At 34.3% G+C, this 19,210-nt stretch overlaps 1 protein-coding gene and 1 pseudogene across 1 annotated transcript in view; one reads left to right on the plus strand and one right to left on the minus strand.

The window, feature by feature from the left end:
* Positions 1-19,210, minus strand: part of MIA2 (MIA SH3 domain ER export factor 2) — an 88,363-nt gene that overhangs the window by 33,650 nt on the left and 35,503 nt on the right. The window contains 9 exon segments of the mRNA XM_020916566.2: positions 595-715; positions 2,821-2,943; positions 7,170-7,274; positions 8,169-8,240; positions 8,888-8,998; positions 9,547-9,573; positions 11,030-11,101; positions 15,683-15,771; positions 15,859-15,880. Of these exon segments, the coding sequence (XP_020772225.2) occupies positions 595-715; positions 2,821-2,943; positions 7,170-7,274; positions 8,169-8,240; positions 8,888-8,998; positions 9,547-9,573; positions 11,030-11,101; positions 15,683-15,771; positions 15,859-15,880 (742 nt within the window).
* LOC110152775 (mortality factor 4-like protein 1 pseudogene) lies at positions 16,540-17,504 on the plus strand (annotated as a pseudogene).

Here is a 19,210-nt window from a genome sequence, read left to right on the forward strand (position 1 = left end):
AAGGCATTCATTTATAGAACACTCAATTTTCCAACTACTCACCCATCCATTTGATCAGCTTACAGCACGGGGGAAATAGCCATGGAAAGAATTATGATGCAGTGTGAAGACTGCTGTGGTTGTGGTTGTGGTTTAGTCACTAAGTCATGTATGACTCTTGCGACCCCTTGGATTGTAGCCCGCCAGCCTCCTCTGTCCATGGGATTTCCCAGGCAAGAATCCTGGAGTGGGTTGCCATTTCCTTCTCCAGGGGATTTTCCTGACCCAGGGATCGAACACACATCTCCCGCCTTGCAGTGGTCCCCTACATTACAGGCAGCTTCTTTACCACTGTGCCACCAGGAAGCCAAAGACTGCTATAATGTACAACACATAAAAAGAACAGAGATGAGGAAGGCTGAAAGTCTATCTGAGGCACTGAAGAAAGATTTACTGAAATGGATCTATCTTAGCTGAAACAACCATAAGGGGTAGCGAGAGACAAAAAGAATATTACATGAGTATATAAAGAGAATTATGCACATGGGGAACTAAAAGGATATACAAGAGCCAGTCATCATTTCCAGTAAAAGAAGATGAGTTATGACTTAATACCTAGGTATGCATCGTTTTCTGAATCACTCTTCATTTCCAATTCCAAGTTATCATCATCTGTAATGTCTTCACCAAGTAGAGCAGTCCAGTCTTTCATCTTTCGTAAGCACTCTGTCAGAGACTTGACATTTACCAAAGGGGGAAAAAAAGAGGGTAATGCCTTATGCTGACTTTACAACCTCTGAATGCATAACTGTAGTCTAAAAACCAATCCACATAGATAAAAGTACATGAGCTCTTACTCTCTACCCAGCATAAAATATGTAAATACTCTCAAAAACTAGCATTTATTTACTATTAAGGTCTACAAGTTAAAAATAACAACTGGTAACTCTTAAATCAAATATGAAAAGTGAAAACGCAAAGTGTCAGTCGCTCATTCAGGTCCGACTCTTCATGACCCCATGGACTGTAGCCCACCAGGCACCTTTGTCCATGGAATTCTTCAGGCAAGAATACTGGCGTGGGTAGCCATTCATTTCTCTAGTGATCTTCCAACTCAGGGATCGAACCCAGGTCTCCTGCATTGCAGGTGGATTCCTTACCATCTGAGCCATCAAGGAAGCCCAAATCAAATAAATACAATACCTAGTAATGGCCCATTTTTGCTAAATGTATCAATGACTATACAGTAACAAGATTTCTTACGTGGTATTTCTCACTGCCACAGTAAGAGCAGTCATTAACATGAGAACAAATTTTGTGTGAAGTCAAACAAATCCCCAGGTGAAGTACATGATATATGAAAAAAGAGATTTCACAGATTCAATTTATTCAAGTAAACAACTAGCGGAGGAGATCAACTGACATAACTGACAAAAAAGAAAAAGAAATTGTAAAAGAGAATCTGAGTTGCAACATTAGAGGCTTTGCTATAGTTCTTTTTGAATTTTCTTAAAGATTTTCTTACACTATAGAGAATAAAATAGACTATTCCATGTATTTCTGTGGAAGGACACACCTAAAAGACTGATTCTGCTCTGTAATTTCCACCCTTCAGTCTCCTCCCTTTTGAGAGTCCCAGGCACAAACATCATAGCCTACAGCTCTGACTAGAGCTTGAGATTAGCACCTCATTCTTCTTCTGTTAGGACGAGTCCCAAGTCTTTTAGTAAAGTTTAGGAAAAAATAAAACAAAACAATATGCCAAATTACAAATACAAATCCTAATGATGGAACTGTGAAAACATCTTTGCAAGCATGCTAAGTCGCTTCAGTCGTGTCCAACTCTTTGTGACCCCATGGACTGCAGCCCTCTAGGCTCCTCTGTCCACGGGATCCTCTAGGCAGGAACCCTGGAGTGGGCTGCCATGCCCTCCTCCAGGGACCGTCCCGACCCAGGGATCGAGCCCCTGTCTCCTGCACTGGCAGGTGGATTCTTTACTGTTGAGACACTGAGGAAGCCCCCAAAACATCCTTAGTAGTGAAGTAAATAGCGTAAATGTATAGCTTTCAAGATGACATCATCCATTTCACTGTGCAGGTTACAGAATGTTAGTTGTACATCTTATTAGTTAATATTCACACTTGAGTATCTGGTTTGCAGCTTAAAAATGTAAGATTTAAAAGTGTAGGCAGGAAAAACTGGTAGAAGGGAGAGATAAGAAGTAGGAAAAAAAGTCAATAAATCTTAACAGTAATACCAATTATTTTATTCCTAATGGAGTTAAAGTGCAACTAGATTTACCTAAAATGTTCATCTCTATGAAAGTACATATACTGGTTAATCTAGGTATGAAAGATATTCATATTTATATTCAATGCATATAACTTCATTTGTCCAATTTATAAAATTCTTTCTAACTCTTCTCATCAACAAAAAAAGATGTAAATCTTAAGATAAAAGCTAAAATCCAAAGTCTTTTGTCTTTCTTCATTAAATAGCTAGGCTAAAATAGAAGAGAGAAGAAAAAAGGACACGGGGAATACATATATGTGTGTGTATGTATACACACACACACACACACATATATACACATATATATACACACATATATATATACATATATATATATATACACACACACACACACTACAAATCTACAAGTTTTCAAAGAACATTTGGCAACAAGAATAAAAACACAGTACAACTAGCAATGTTTGCCAAAAAGTACATCTCCTCAAATCTCCTCAAAATAAAAGCTGTTAAAAACAAAATTTCTTATATTTCACAATTAATTTAAAGTTCTAGCTTAACTCAGTCATTAAACCAGCAGGGCCAATTACCTTAATCTGATTTTCTTTATCACACAGAACTTGTTCCACATGTACTTTGTAGTCTTCAAATGTTATTTTCTGTTTATTAAGCTCATTTACTTGTTCTCTCAATTCTTCAGCTTCTTGTAAAAGCTAAAATTTAAACCCCAAAGAAAAAGAAAAGCAACTCTTATTATCTCATCATATTTATGCACAGGTACACTTATTTATGGGGTTCCCTTGTGGTTCAGCTGGTTAAGAATACACCTGCAATGCGGGAGACCTGGGTTCCATCCCTGGGCTGGGAAGATCCCCTGAAGAAGGGAAAGGCTACCCACTCCAGTATTCTGGCCTGGAGAATTCCATGGACTGTATATCCATGGGGTCACAAAGAGTCGGACACAACTGAGCGACTTTCACTTTCACACTTATGTATGTAAGGTGTATCATTAATAGAACCTCACAAAAAGGAGAGTAACTCATATTCTTGTATCAAACTCAGGTGTAGATGCACTTATTTATATATACCTAGGTGCACCACTAATAAACAGGCTTCCCGGGTCACGCAGTGGTAAAGAATTCGCCTGCCAGCACAGGAGACCTGGGTTTGATCCCTGGGTTGGGAAGATCCCTTGGCGACAGAAATGGCAACCCACTTCAGTATTCTTGCCTGGGAAATCCCATGGACAGAAGAGCCTGGTGGGCTAGAGTCCACAGAGTTGCAAAGAGTCCAACACAACTTAGCAACTGAGCACACATGCACCACTAATAAATATTATACAACAAAGTGTGTTGCTAAGAAAGGCGAGAAAAAAGGAGGTGGTGGGGAAGGAGGAATGTAATGAAGAAAGAAGGGAAGGAAGGAAGGGCTCCCTTTTCCAAAGAACTTTTAAAACATGGGTTTTAAAGTAAAATAACAGACACTTTAACATTCTTCAACTACTTACATGATAAATTTATATCAAATTAAAAGCTTTCTGAGACAAACACACTTGTTAGATTTGGCCATTTCTTGCCATCCTTTATATCCCATATAACATGCCATACCTCATTTAATCTTTTTTTTTAATCATGGGCCATTTTGTGGCTAACTAACCTTCAGAAATACCCTTAATCTAGAATAGATCAAATTCTGCATAAACAATCTTCTACTGTACAGACTTTTACAGAGGAGAACTTTCTCAACATGAATAAATGGTAAAGATGGTCATATAAGATAAACTTAACTACATAATGTTTATTTTAAAGTTTTAAAAATCAAAAAAATAACAAAAATAAAATTTAAAAACAAGCAAGTAATTAGAAGGAAATATTTATATATACCAAAGGGTTAATAACTGTAATATGCAAAAAGCTTTTAGAAGTCAGTAAGAAAAATAGGTCCTCTCCCCCAAAAAATAGAATCAGCAAGTAATTTACAAAATAATCAGCCTATACATACATACATATATATATATATACACATGGGGAAAAGGCCAATTTTATTTAATCTTTAAAACTCTATTTTATTAAATAGTAGTTACTGGGTTTCCCTGCAAAATTAAGGCTTCATCAGCATATTCCCTAGCACACAAAAAACTAGTCCTTCTCCACGTATGTTAGTAAAATAAGACAATTTTGACAGATTAAAAATAAATAAGAATTGAAGAATAAAACTTGGATTTGGTGACTGGCTGATCTTTAGTGAGTTACTAAGGAGACTGCATACAAAGCAAGCAGTCTTATTAGATTAAAGAAGGAATGTGTTAGGCCATGGAGTTAGTGCATACAGAATACTTTATTTCAAGAACTCTGATGAATAAAAAGGAGTTAGATTAAAGCAGCTATGAAGAGTAAGACAATCTAGATGAAATAGTTTCAATGTACAGAAGGTCACTTTTGACTATATTGATAACATAGCAAAATTAACACAGGATGTATTGATACCAGCCACTTTCTCCTGAAATCTACTAAGATGACAGTAAAGAGGTGTAAGGGGGGAAAAAAGCATAAACCCACAAGGAAAAAGACAAATGTGATGAAGAAAAAGATAGTTTCAGAAGTAGAAAGTGATGGAAGCATAGTAAAAGACCAGACAATTGAAATCTAAGGCAGAAGATGGTAGAGTCTAAAAGCAGTGTTGACTTGGTACAAACCAGGAAGGCTCATGTACTAGTTTATAACTGGAATGAAAAGAGAAGTACTGCTCAAAAGTCTGTATGAAAACCAGTTAGAGAAAACCCCATGTTCTCCCCACACATACATATACAAACATTCTAATTCTCAGTTCATCCCTCTCTCCCTCTTTTACATGCACGAACACATGCATGTGCACACACACTTACACAGACATACACACATCTGGCAAAAGCCTGGAGGGTTTTATTCTCTGGAGAGCTAGAATCTGAAACTCTGGGACACCTGACCCAGGTAAAGGTGTGAGTAATAAGCTGTAAGCATAAAAGCATTAAATGAAAACTGATTTACTGAACAGTGAGATACCAGCTCCTTACCTCACGAAGCTGCTTACCTCAATGTTCACCAATAGCCCTATGCCTCCCAAATAGGAACTATGGAGGACTCACCCCTGTGGAAAATGGTCTTTGAATACCAACATCTGGACACCCTCCAAAGAAATACCCTAGCCAGATTACTATGTAGAAATTATTACTATATACATATTACATTCCTATGTACATGTACTATGTAGTACTATGTACTATTCTTATGTAGCCCACAAGAAACACACACAGGGCTTCCAACTAGATTTGGAGACCCCTACTATTAAATAAATAGACAACCATGAATCACCAAACATCTGAAAAAAGAAACTCTTAGGCAAAAGACATAGACTAAAACAGAAAACAAAGGAACTCAAAGAAAACAAGGCAACTCAGCAAAAAAAAAAAAAAAAAAAAATCAAAAAAGAGTAGGGGGAAAAAAACATGACATCCTCAGCAAAGTAAGACATTGCATCCATGAAACCAGTAAAAAGCATAAGCAAAACAACAAAGAATTCTTACAAGTAAAAAAATCAGAGAATAAGTGAAAAAAGTTTCATAGTCATAAAGAAACCAAAAAAGACATTTTAAAATAATTTCATACATCATACAAAATACACCCCAAAATGAATGAAATAATTCCAGTAAATTTCCCAGAGCTGAATCAAGAGTTTCTAGACAGAGTGTATCCAACAAATATATGGAAAAAGACCCACACTAAGCAATATCATTGTGAAATTTCAGAGAAGTGGAAATAATGAAAGATACGAAAATTTTCCACAGAGGAAAAGAGTAGGTCACAAAAAAGGCTCAGTAATCCAAACAGCACTTGACTTCTTACAAGTGAGTCTGGAAAATGAAGACAATAGAGCAATAATGTCAAAACTTCAAGAAAAGAAAAACTGGAACCCAGAAGGTATCCAACCAAAATGTTAGCAGTATGAGAGAAGACATTCTAAGTTATGAAAGTTCTTAAAAAGTTCCCTCCTATACTTTTCCTCAGGAAGATAATCAAGGGAATTTACCACATAAAGCACACACAGGACATAAGAAATAGAAGATCCAACACAGAAGACAGACAAGTCAAAGGATACGGGGAGAAGTGAAATCTCAGAATGGCAGAAATATAACAGACCTAGAGAACAAGTTCCTACTGAACTAGGATGGAAGACCCCAGAAAGTACTGCTTCAGGGAAAAAAATGAAATTAGCCTTTGCACACATAAACAAAATATTTACATAATCTCTAAAAGAGACATTTATGATTGAAATACAGATAAATTACAGATAGGTATAAAAGAAGCAAGACAATTATTAACTCTATGGCAAAAAGTTGAGTGAAACAGAATACGTAATCAGAGCACATCATGTGGCTTAGCTGTGAACAATGTTTAGAAAATTATAAATAATGTTATAATTTTAAAAAATTTCCCACTGAAAAATTCTAACTGTATTGGGAGAACAGTATGAGAAGAAATATGTTTGGGTATGTGGCAGTGTCTACATATGTGAGGAGGAAGAAGATAAAAGTTAAATCCTTACAATATCTGCCACCTTAAATAACTGCTTCTGTCTTTAGGCCCCTAGCTGCAATAACTGTCATGGTTTTCTCTGCTCTCCTACAATCTGGCTTTGAAGATTTGTGCTAAAGGCTATTTGCTATTATTATCAAAATGGTGAGTGTCCAGGCTTACTTTCACTCCTGGGGGAACACGGTTCCAGGAATATAGGCCTTTGTATGCTATACAAAAGAGACACCATAGGATACATAGAGATTGCCCTGCTCTTGTGGTCTCCAGAAACAGCCTATTTTTGCCCCCAGCATGAGTCAGCCATGAGTATGCCTGGAACATTTATAACCATATACTCACAAGTTGAGGAGTCCCTTTTCAGTACAAACCTGTTTCTGGCTTTCCTGAAGTTGAGAATTTTCACTCAGAGCATCTTTTATAGCTATCTTAAGTCGTTCTTCATTCATCTGAAATATTTTGAAGGTTGTTTTGGCCTAAGTAAAATGCAACATAGTGAGATTACAAGAATTGGTTTGATAGCCCTTTTTTATACATACTCCTTGAAACATGGGATTAAAATTAAAAATATGCCAATATTAATAGGAGAGGCAGCATGCTATAGCAGAAAAAAGGCTGACTTAAACTCACGGTCTAGTCCCTCAAGGTCTGGTTGCTCTGCCACTAACTTGCCACATGACTCTGGACAAATGATTTAACCTCTTGTAACCTTCTATGTACTACCTGGCAAATTTCATTAACTTTCTATTGTCTCTCTTACTAGAACTTAAAATCCACAAGAGCCTTTCTGTCCATTTTGTCTACTAATATTAAGTGCCAATCACTTTCAACAGTGAATAGTACATACAGCTATGGCTCAATAAATACTATTCAATGAAAAAAATGAACTCTCCTCAGATACTGTGTATTTTACAACTGTATCTAGGGCCTCCCTGGCGGCTCAGCGGTAAAGAATCTGCCGGCCAATGCAAGAGACACAGGTTCAATCCCTGATCCAGGAAAATTCCACATACCAAGGACCAACTAAGCCTGTTTGCTACAACGATTGAGCCTGTACTCTAGAGCCCAAGAGCCACAACTACTGAGTCCACGCACCACAACCACTGAACCTCGTACACCTAGAGCCTGCGCTCTGTAGCAAGGGGAGTCACTGCACCGACAGGCCTGTGCATAGCTTCCAGAGAGTCAGCCCCCACTGCCCACAACTAGAGAAAAGGCCCGCACGGCAACAAAGACAACACAGCCAAAACTAAATAAAATGTTTTAAAAACTGCATCTAAATTCTAATATTTAATTCTTTAATCATAAAAGTAATAGCAAAATGTTAATGATGTTTAAAGCAACAGATCTATTAAAATAATTCAACTTACTTCAGCTACTTGTGATTTGAGGGACTTGGATTCATCCTCTAGGGACTGGATCCTTTTTGAAATGTCCGACATCTAAAAAGACAGTATCAATCAACAAGTGTTTACTGAACTTGTCCAATTTTCAAGATGCTATTTCTATCAAGTACATTATTAACCTAACACTTTTGCTCCAAAAGGGAGGATTCAAATTAAGAAAACTTAACAGCTATATGCTTAAAGGGATTTTATATGAAAGCTATATAACAACAATATTTCAACTCATCTTTAATATTTCTTAACATTTAAGTTATACATAAGAAGGCTACTAGCATTATATCTTACTAAATAATCTGACACATTAACATCATCCTTAAGACAGATTTTAATATAAAGACAAAGAAAGGAAAGTTTAACTTCCTAAAATACTTTCTGAGTAATAAAAAACAAAACTACTACATATGTGATTATTCAACTTAAATGATTTATGTGAGCTATTCCATAGTGCAAACAGAAAATTTCTATAAGAATATGCAAGAAATGTAACATAATAACGTTAACCTCTAACAAATGAAAAGAGCTAGAGGACCCAGAAAATTTTATTCTCCACTTTATAGCCTTCTCTATTCTTTGGACTTTTTTTTTTTTACAGTGTATGTAATACTTTAACCGAGATCATATAACTTTTTTTTAACTCAATAACTTTCATTTTCCTATAGTCTCCTCAAACACAAAAGTCCTACCAACTCATCTTGCTTCGAATGTTTAGATTTCTCTTCCTTTAACTCTTTTTCTAGAATGAGTATTTCATCCTCAAGTTCAGATTTGAATCCGTTCAATCTTTCACAGAATGCCTGAAAGAGGAATAAAACTTTATAAGACAGTCATGGGAATATTTAGTCAAGATAAATCAGATGAATGTAATCAAATACACACACTGTAAGTTAAATAAGTCTAGTTCAAATATTCATTCATTTTTATAACACTGAAATAACAGCAATACTAGCAGGCGTTAGCAAACTTTTTCTATAAAGCGATAGTAAGTATTTTAGACTTGAAAGCCATGCAGTTTCTGTCCCAGCTAAAGTCATATACATGTGTAGCGAGAAAGCAAAGACAATACATAAATGAATGAGCATGGCTGTGTTTCAATAAAATTTTATTTATAATAACAGGTGGAGAGCTCAGAGCCTAGTTTGCCAACTTCTGCTCTAAAGCATTATAAAAGCAGCAGTGAGAAAAAACCCAATTTCATATAATACATAAAATCAAAAATAAACTCAAAAGACAATCAAGATAATATTCTACACTGAATTAAGACTTATTTTCTGTGGCCTTTTTAATTTAAAATGATTAGTTATTGGATTATCCAGTTGGAAGTTAAATACTGTAATAAACATACCTCTGATATTTGTGATCCTTCAACAAACTTGTTAAAAGAAAAATAAACCAAAAGAATCAAAGAACTTAATGCAGGCCAAAATAAAACTAGAATAAGTACATACTATATCATACTGGTTAAAAAGCATATTTATATATATGCATATATTTCCCCAGATTTGACTATCTGATGATACGAGTTCTCTGACTTGAATCAAAATTACCCTGATATTTGGATTTTATCTACAGATTCAAACAGCAATTTTTTGTAACTAAACCACATTATAGTTTATATTCAACTATGCTTACCAATCTTGAAAATAAACACTGTATGTTTCAAAAAATTACTACAATTAGAGAAAAACTTCTAAAATATTCATTTTAAAGTATTCAATGCCTAATAATAAATTGGTGTGCTTTATTTTATCCACAACATTGCAAAGCTTAAGTAAATATATTTGTGCTTCAGTTTTTGTTCTTTTGTCAGCATGCTAAATTCCGTGTGAAATTCTATTTTATTCAATCTAATAAGTTACTATCAGAACACTAGTTAAAACAGAGGGTCAACAAATAAAATATAATAATTTCAACAAGTTCTTGAGAATATTAATTAGTAAAATGAAGAAAGAAAAGGTTAAGAATTCAATTTTACTTGGAATTCAATTTATGACTTCCTTTGGACGCTACTAGGAAATTCTGATCCATACGCTTTAATGATTATAAACATCAGTGACAGAGAATTGCGAAGCTAAACTGAACATATATACCAAAGGCACAAAGTCCATCATTTTCTACTTTAACATGAGTATGCTTTTTACAACACTTCCATCTCTAAACAGTAGCAGGACACTCCTATTACAAACCCTTATCTGTCATACCTTGACATTTTCCTTCCTTACTATTAGCCAAAATCAAACCCGGCTCAGGAGCGCCAACTCTATTTCTTCCAAACTCGACATTCTGTGGCATTGTTTGGTACCTTGAAATTGGTCATAGTAGGAGTATATACATAACAGAACTCAGCAGATGTTACAAATAAAGGCTCCTACTTTTTAGATACCAGCACGTCACTGTAACATTCTAGTCAGCTCCTAACCCTCTGATGAGGTAAAGGCAAGAACTGCCTCAACTTACATAATTTACTATTTCAAATTACTCCTAAATTTATGAAAATGAATTCTATTTTTCTGTCCTGAAGCAAATTGAGCCAAAAAAGGAATGATTACCCTAATGCATTTCCCAGGAATGAAGAATTAAGAGTGTCTATACAACTCTAGATGAAAATGAACTGAATATGCTTCACTCAAAACAAGTCATCAACAAAGGCTCCAAATTTTAAAATACCTTATGCTACTTACTAACATTCTATTTCCTATATTTAACTTAAACTTTTTTAAGTTTTAATATCCATGAAATGTGAGTTTTGAGAAAATACATGACTTTTAAAGTTTGTCATTTAGTAAGAACCTTTCTTTTAACTTTTGTAAGTATCTATTTGTTCTTACCTCCAAACTTTGTGCTTCTGTTGACTCCTTTTCAAAGTTGGCATCCTTTAAAGATGACTCTAAGTCTTCATACTGAAAAAAAGCAACACTATAAGTAAAAGTACTATAAATTTTATTCCAAACCTGCCCTCTGACCCACCAATTCTATGAGAAGCAACAGTAAGACCACACTGCAGAAAGACAGCATCATCCACAGCTTCAAATTTACCACAATAATTCTTATTATACTATTACTGATACTCAACACGGAAAAATCTGGCATTCAAGAAAATAAGATCTGAGTGAGAATCAAGAGAAAAAATGAACAAGAGAAAAAAACAATCTTAGAGGGTCAGGTAACAGAGTTCTCCTTCAGACAACAAAATAAGTAAGCTTAATATATGAGAGGAACTAAAAGACAATCATTGAGCCAAAGAAAAAGACCTACCCAAAGAGCCACACAACCTTTAGAACCAAAAAAGGCAAGAGATGAAATTAAGAAGGTTTAAAAGGTGATTAGGCATAGGTGAAGACAATTAGTAAAATGGAAGCTAGAGCAGAAGAAAATATCCAGACTGAAGTGTGAACAAAAAGATAAGAAATCCAGAAAAAAAAAAAAAAAAAGAAATCCAGAGAACATAACAGATATGTGGGATATAATAAAAGGCTAAAATACAAGTATTTGGAATCCCAGCAAGAGAAGAAAAAAAGAGCGAAAACAATATTTGAAAAGGTTATGATCAAGAGAATTACAAAACAAATAAGACATTAAGCCACAGATTCTGGAACATCATGAAGCCCAGGGATGAATAACAGAAGATACCACATCCACACAACTAATAACACTGCTGAAAATCAAAGATAAAGAGAAAATCATAAAAATAGGCACATAGTTTCTTATAAAGTTATACACTTCCTGCCATATGACCCATTAATTCTGAGATCCTTACAAAAGAAAAATAAAAACATATACCCACACACAAAAAAAGGTAGAATTATCATAGCAACTTTATTCATAATAGCCAAAGATGGAAATAACCACATTAAGAGGTAAATGGATAAAAGAAAATGTGGTATGTTGATATAATGCAAATTTACTTTCAAGTTAAAAAAAAAAACTACTATATGCAACAACATAATGAATCTCAAAAATAAAATGCTACCTGAAAAAAAGCCAGACACAAAAAAGTCTGATTTCATTTACAGAAACTCTAAAATAGACAAAAACTAATTTATGGAGATAAAAATATAAACAGTGGTTGCTGGCAGGGGTATGGGACTGAATGAAAATGAGGCCAAGGGAATTACAAGGGTGATAGAAATGTTTTATGTATTAATGAGGGTGGTAGATTCCTGGGTGAATACACCTGTGAAAATTCACAGAACTGCGTATTTAAGAATGTCCATTTAACTATTGAAAACAATACTTCAAGTTTTTAAATTTAAAGAGAAAAATAATACATAAAAAGACATAACACCAAATTCAATAAAACTTAGAGCTGACTTTGACCCACAAACAACAGGCCAAGGAAAAAGTAGTAAAATGAGGTGTCCCCAAAGTGCTTGAAGAAAATAGCTGCCAACTCTGACTTCATAATACCAAACATCATTATACCAAACTTCATTATACCAAACAGAGAAGTAAAGACATGATCAGACAAAACTAAGTTATCGACAGCATATTATAGAAAAAAAAGAACAGGCTCTCCTTCTATTCTTCAGAAAAATCACCCCAGATGGAAGCTGGAAAGGAAAGGAAGAATGAAGAGTAATGGAAAGAATAAATGTGTGGATTAATCCAAATGCATCTTGACTGTCTCAAAGAACAATACAATTATTTGGGGGTTTATATAAATATAAAGGCAAAATATAATGCAATGGCATATACATGAAAGGGGGCAAGTGAAATTAAAGCATTCTAAGGTCTTTGTACTATCAATTAAGCAGTATTATAATAGTACAAATTTATATTAGAACTCAATAAATTAAAAATATATGCTATAATCTTAAAAAAAAAATATTTTTTAAATCCATAACTAACAAACCCACTGATGTAGAAAATATTGAATTAGTAAAAAAACTTTTCAACCCAAAAGTAAAAAAAGAGAAGAGAAAAAGGCATGTGGAACAGATGGGTCAAATAGAAAATAGTTAAGATGGTAGATTTGACCCCTAATAAATTAGAAATTATATTAAATGCAAATGAACTAAATAGTCTAATTAAATAAAAAAGATTTTTTAGACTGATTAAAAAAAGAAAACCCCATCTGTATGATGTTGAAATCACTATCTATGAGGGAAATGTACATTAAACCTCACTGAACAACACTATAAATCAACTATACATCAATAAAATTTAAAAAAACAAACACCTCATTGAGCCAACACTTCACATCCATTAGGATGGCTATAACCAAAAAGACATAATAACAAGTGTTGGAAAAGATGTGGAAAAAATGTGGAAATATAAACTGGCACAGCCACTGTGAAACACAATATGGCAGTTCTTCAAAAAGTTAAATATAGATCCAACAATTCTACTCCTAGGTATATACCCAAAATAATTTAAACCATATATTCACATGAAAATTTGCACAAGAATGTCCATAGCAGCATCATTTATAACAGCCAAAAAGTACACTAACCCAAATGACCATCAATTGAAAAATGAATATGTCAGTTGTAGTAAGGAATATTATTTGGCAAAAAAAGATATATATATATAGTATTGGTATTTGCTACAGCATGGATGAGTCTTGAAAACATTAAGCTAGGTTTAAAAAGCTAGTCACAATGAAGCACATGTTATATCATTCCATTTATGTGAAATGGAATCCAGAGTAGGCAAGTTTATAGAAATAGAAAGTAGGTAAGCTGTCTAGGGCTTGGGAATAGGGGAGATTGGGTGAAGGGTGACAGCTAAGACGTGCAGGGCTCCTTTAAGGTGTAAAAAGTATGTTCAAAAACATTTTGTGGTAAATATACCAAAAGTATACTAAATATACTTAAGAATACTAAAAGTATACTAAAACATACTGATTATACAAAGAATCATTTGTATAATTTAAATGGGTGAACAGTACAGTATGTGAATTACATCCCAACAGAGCTATTAAAAAAAATACTATAATAGTTTCAAAATCCTCAGATACCAGGGAATAAATCTAAGAAAAGATGTGTAAGACCTCAAGACAAGAGTATATAAACAATATTAAGAATTTAAAAAAGACATAACTAGAGGGATATATCATGGTCCATCAATAGATAACTCAACATTGTAAAAATGTAAATTCTCTCCAAATTAATCTATATATTCAATGTAATCCCAAATTCCTAGCAGGCTATGTGCATGTGTAAACTGATGAAGTGATTGAAAATTTATATGAAAAGACAATATCTTGAAAAACAAGTCTGGAGATTTACACTGTCAGATGCCAAGATGTGCTAGGTAGATTTTAAAAAGCATGGTACTGGTGCAAAAATATATACATATATATGTGTATATATATATAATATACCAACAGAACAGAAAATATTATAGAAACCGACTCAGATATACACAGTCACAAGATTTAACAAGGCTTAACAACAACACTATAGAACAAAGGGAAAAGATGGCCTTTTAATAAATGGTACTGGTAAATTCAACAGCCATATGAAAAATGTGAAATACTAACCACCAAATCACACATCAAAGAGTCAATTCTAGATGGATTAAAGACTGATTAATTTGGGACTGAACTGAGTTTCCCCTCAATATTTGTTTGTTGAAGCTCCAATACCTCAAAATGTGACTGTATTTGGAGACAGGCCTCTTAAAGGGCATTAAGTTAAGATGAGCCCCTTGGATTAAGATAGGTTCTAATCCAATCTGACTGGTACCCTTACAAGAGAAGGAAATTTGGACACAGAGAAACGTCAGAAACACGCACCTGCACAGAGAAAAGACGATGTGAGAATTGACTAAGAGGGTGACCGGTTATGTCAAAGTGAGAGGCCTCAGAACAAACCAAACCAGTCATCACCTTGATCCTGGACTTCCAACCTCCAAAACCATAAAAAATGTAATTTCTACGTAAGTCATCCAGTCTGTGGTATTGTGTTATGACAGTCCCATCAAACTAATAAAAAGACTAAATAAGAAAAGCAAAAAAGATAAAAGTTTCTAAAAGATAACACAGATGAATATCTTCATGTTCTTGAGTAGACAAAAAAAAAATTTAAGTAGGAAACAGACAGCAGTCATCATAAAGAAAAGACTGACAAATTAAACTGGTACAAATAAGAACTTCTGCTTACCAAGATACCACTTGAAATATAAAGGCAAACCACAGAGTAGAAGAAGATATTTGTAATACATGTATCTGACAAAGGACTTGTATCCAAAATATAGGAAAAATCTATATATCAAAAGGAAAAAGATAACCATACTTCTTCACATTTTAAAAATGTGAAAAAAATTAACTAGGCAACATGAAACAAAAAGGTTATATCCAAATGGCCAATGTAACCACAATGGTTACAATTTAGATTGGTAATATGAAAGCAACTGAACTCTCATACTTTGCAAACAAAGCATTAATAATCTTAAACTTATACAGAAATACCTGCTCTGAAAAGTAAGGATCCTAGAGGATCCTAACATGAATGTTAACATTTTCAAAAATGTCTTACCTCCTTTTGAACAATGCTAAATTTTTCAAGCAGTTTACATTTTTCTTCAATTAGTGTAGAAAGTTCTACAGCAAGCTTTTTCTCTCTCCCTAAAAAAGAGTTAATGTTATCATGTTTTTAAGTTTATTCAATTACAAACAAAAAATATGTGATCTAAAATAGAAAAAAGAACTTACCCACATAAAGCCGGCTTCTAACCTGAAACAAATTTTTAACAAAAATTACATTAAAACAAACATACATTCAGGCAAATATTACTTATTTAACTGCTACTGACAACTTAAAGTGTTTCTTATTACCTTTAGGATAAATGTAAGCTAGCCAAAAAGTGTTTTATTTCCATTGAGAAAATAATACTGCATATTAAAGTCCCCCCATTGAAGATACACATTATTTATTAGCATAATAAAGGATATGAAAGAACTCTACCTTAAAGATACCCGTTTTCATTTCATTTAGCCCACTGCTCCTCAAACATATTTGACCCCAAAACAAACTAAAGAAGCCCCTGCTATCATCTCCTCTAGTATTAATATCTAAAATAACAAAATTTGAAAATTGTTACCATGGGGCCATGGATCTGCTGACTTTAAAGTAAAAAAAACTTTTTTCTTCTTTAACCTTTCTTTCAAACAATGAAGGAAAAATTTCAATTTGTAAGGGGCTTAGGACTAAAAGACAATGGGGACTTAGATAATCTACAGAAGATATACAGGAATAAAATTAAATGAAACAAGATTTAAAAGTCAAGGTACAGTATAATTAGTTAGATGAGGAACAACTAGTGAACTGAAGCAGATTCAGAAACTCTCAAAAAGTAACAGGAGGAGGAGGCGGCAGCGGCGAAACTGTTACAAATGGTGCCGAAGCAGGACCCGAAGCCTAAACTCCAGGAGGGTGAGAGAGTGCTGTGCTTCCATGGGCCTCTTCTTTATGAAGCAAAGTGTGTAAAAGTTGCCATGAAGGATAAACAAGTGAAATACTTTATACATTACAGTGGTTGGAATAAAAATTGGGATGAATGGGTTCCAGAAAGCAGGGTACTCAAGTACGTGGATGTCAATCTGCAGAAACGACGACGAGAACTTCAAAAAGCCAATGAGAAGCAGTATGCAGAGGGGAAGATGCGAGGGGCTGCCCCTGGAAAGAAGACTGCTGGGCTGCAGCAGAGAAACACTCCAGTGAAACAAAAAAGAACAAAGACACCTGGAAACGGAGATGGTGGCAGCACCAGGGAGACCCCTCAGTCTCCTTGCAAGAAAAGGGCTCGAGTGGATCCTACTGTTGAAAATGAGGCAACATTCATGAGCAGAGTTGAAGTTAAAGATTCCTGAAGAACTGAAACCATGGCTTATTGATGACTGGGACTTAATTACACAGCAAAAACAGCTCTTTTATCTTCCTGCCAAGAAGAATGTGTATTCCATTCTAGAGGATTATGCAAATTACAAGAAATCTTGAGGAAACACGGATAATATAGAGTATGCAGTCAATGAGGTTGGGGCTGGGATACAGGAGTACTTCAGTGTGGTGCTGGGCATTCGACTGCTCTACAAATTTGAGAGGCCGCAGTACGCTGAGATCCTTGCAGACCACCCTGATGCACCCATGTCCCAGGGGTACGCGCCACGATATCTCCTGAGACTGTTTTGTAAGAATTGGAGCAGTGTTTGCCTATACACCTCTGGATGAGAAGAGCCTTGCTTTATTACTGAATAATCTTCACGATTTCCTAAAATACCTGGCAAAGAACTCTGCAATTTTGTTTAGTGCCAGCAGTTATGAAGTGGCTCCCTCTGAGTATCATCGGAAAGCCATGTGAGGTGTGTGCACCCACCCACATTTGATCTCTATAAACAGCTTTTTGTTTCTTAGTCCTTCTCTTATACAAACAATGTACTTTGGAAATGTTCGTGTATAACAAAATTGATGTTTGTTTTCTGTTTGATTTTAAACAGAGAAAATAAAACAGCTCCTTTTTTCTTTCCTTTTTTTCATTTCAAAGTCGCTGCCAGAGTATACAGTGATGGACAACAGAGAGACATACTGTAGAATGTTTAACTGCTTAGTTGACAAAGCTGCTTTTGAATACTGGTGGTTTCTATTCCTTTGACACAACGCACTTTTATAATATGTGTTAATGCCATATGACAGAATGCTCTGATTCCTAATGCCAAAGGACCAACTCAGTGTATAAACTGAAGACATTCATCTATTTGTGCTCCCCTTTTCTTATGGTGCTTAAAGTAAAGAGCCCATTCTATGCGAGTCATCCATCCAAGTAGTTCCTTAGGCATTTTATCTTTGCTCAGATTGCTGAAGAAAGGTGGCTTGTTTCATGGTTTTTGTATTTGTGTCTAATGCACATTTTAACATGACAGACGCAATGCATTTTATAGCTACAGTTTTCTGGAAAAGCTAATCTTTTAGAAATTGTTTTTCAGATCTTCAATACATTTTTTCTTTAAATTAAAAAAAAAGTAATGGTAAACCATTAAAAAAAAAATGGAAAAAAAATCGTTAAAGAGATAGGGAAGTGAGAAAAGCCAATATCTTAAATAGCAACAGTCCCAAAGAGGAAAAAAAAAAAGTAAAATGCAGAAAAAACTTCTCAGAATTAAAAAATATAAAAGATTTCCTATTTAAATATTTAAGATAATTCAAAGAAGAAATAAGAAAACAATCAAGCCTAAACAAAATATATTGAAATAAGGATATCAAATTAAAAGCCTCTACAGAGAACAGATCACTTACAAATGAATAAGAACCAAACTGACAAGAGACCTTTCAATAAGTAACATTAGATATAAAGACAAGGAAGTAAAGGATTTTAAAATATTAGCAGGATGAAACTTTAGACCCAAAATGCTTAAATCAGACAAACTGCTGTTCCAGCCTAAGGACTTAATTCAAACATCCTCAAGCATACAAAAGACTTGCCATACAAAGACCAATATTAAACACAATATAGAAAGAAGTATCCAAAAAAAAAAAAAAAGAAAGAAAGAAGTATCCAAATATGAGAAGAATTAAATCCAGAAGACCCTATAAGAGATATGTCAATTACTGGTGATCAAATATCTTAGTAATATTTATTGTTGTCTTCAGGGATGGAGAAGGGGTGGAGAAGAACGTAAAAAAGAAAAGAGAAATATTTTTAGAACTAAAATTCTACATTACACCAATATGAAAGTAGTTTGGAAAGTGAAAGAGACCAAGGGATGTGAGAGTACACTAAATAAGGTTCTTGTCTTTTCACTAGGAAAATCTACTTTATGAATGTAGAAAGAACTGAAAAGAAATATATAAAAAGTGGAACAAATTAATAAAGTATGCTAGGAGAAAGTGGTCCAAATACATCAGTAATCAATAATCATAGTATATGTAGATACAGTAAACTCAGTGAAAACAGAGATTTTCGGATTAAATATAATAAAAGTTCATACAGAACTGAATCACTTTGCTGTATGCCTGAAACTAACACAACACAGTAAATCAACTATGCTCCAATAAAATAAAAAGAGAAAT

Source organism: Odocoileus virginianus, chromosome 16, assembly GCF_023699985.2.
Source record: "Odocoileus virginianus isolate 20LAN1187 ecotype Illinois chromosome 16, Ovbor_1.2, whole genome shotgun sequence".
Lineage (NCBI taxonomy): Eukaryota > Metazoa > Chordata > Mammalia > Artiodactyla > Cervidae > Odocoileus > Odocoileus virginianus.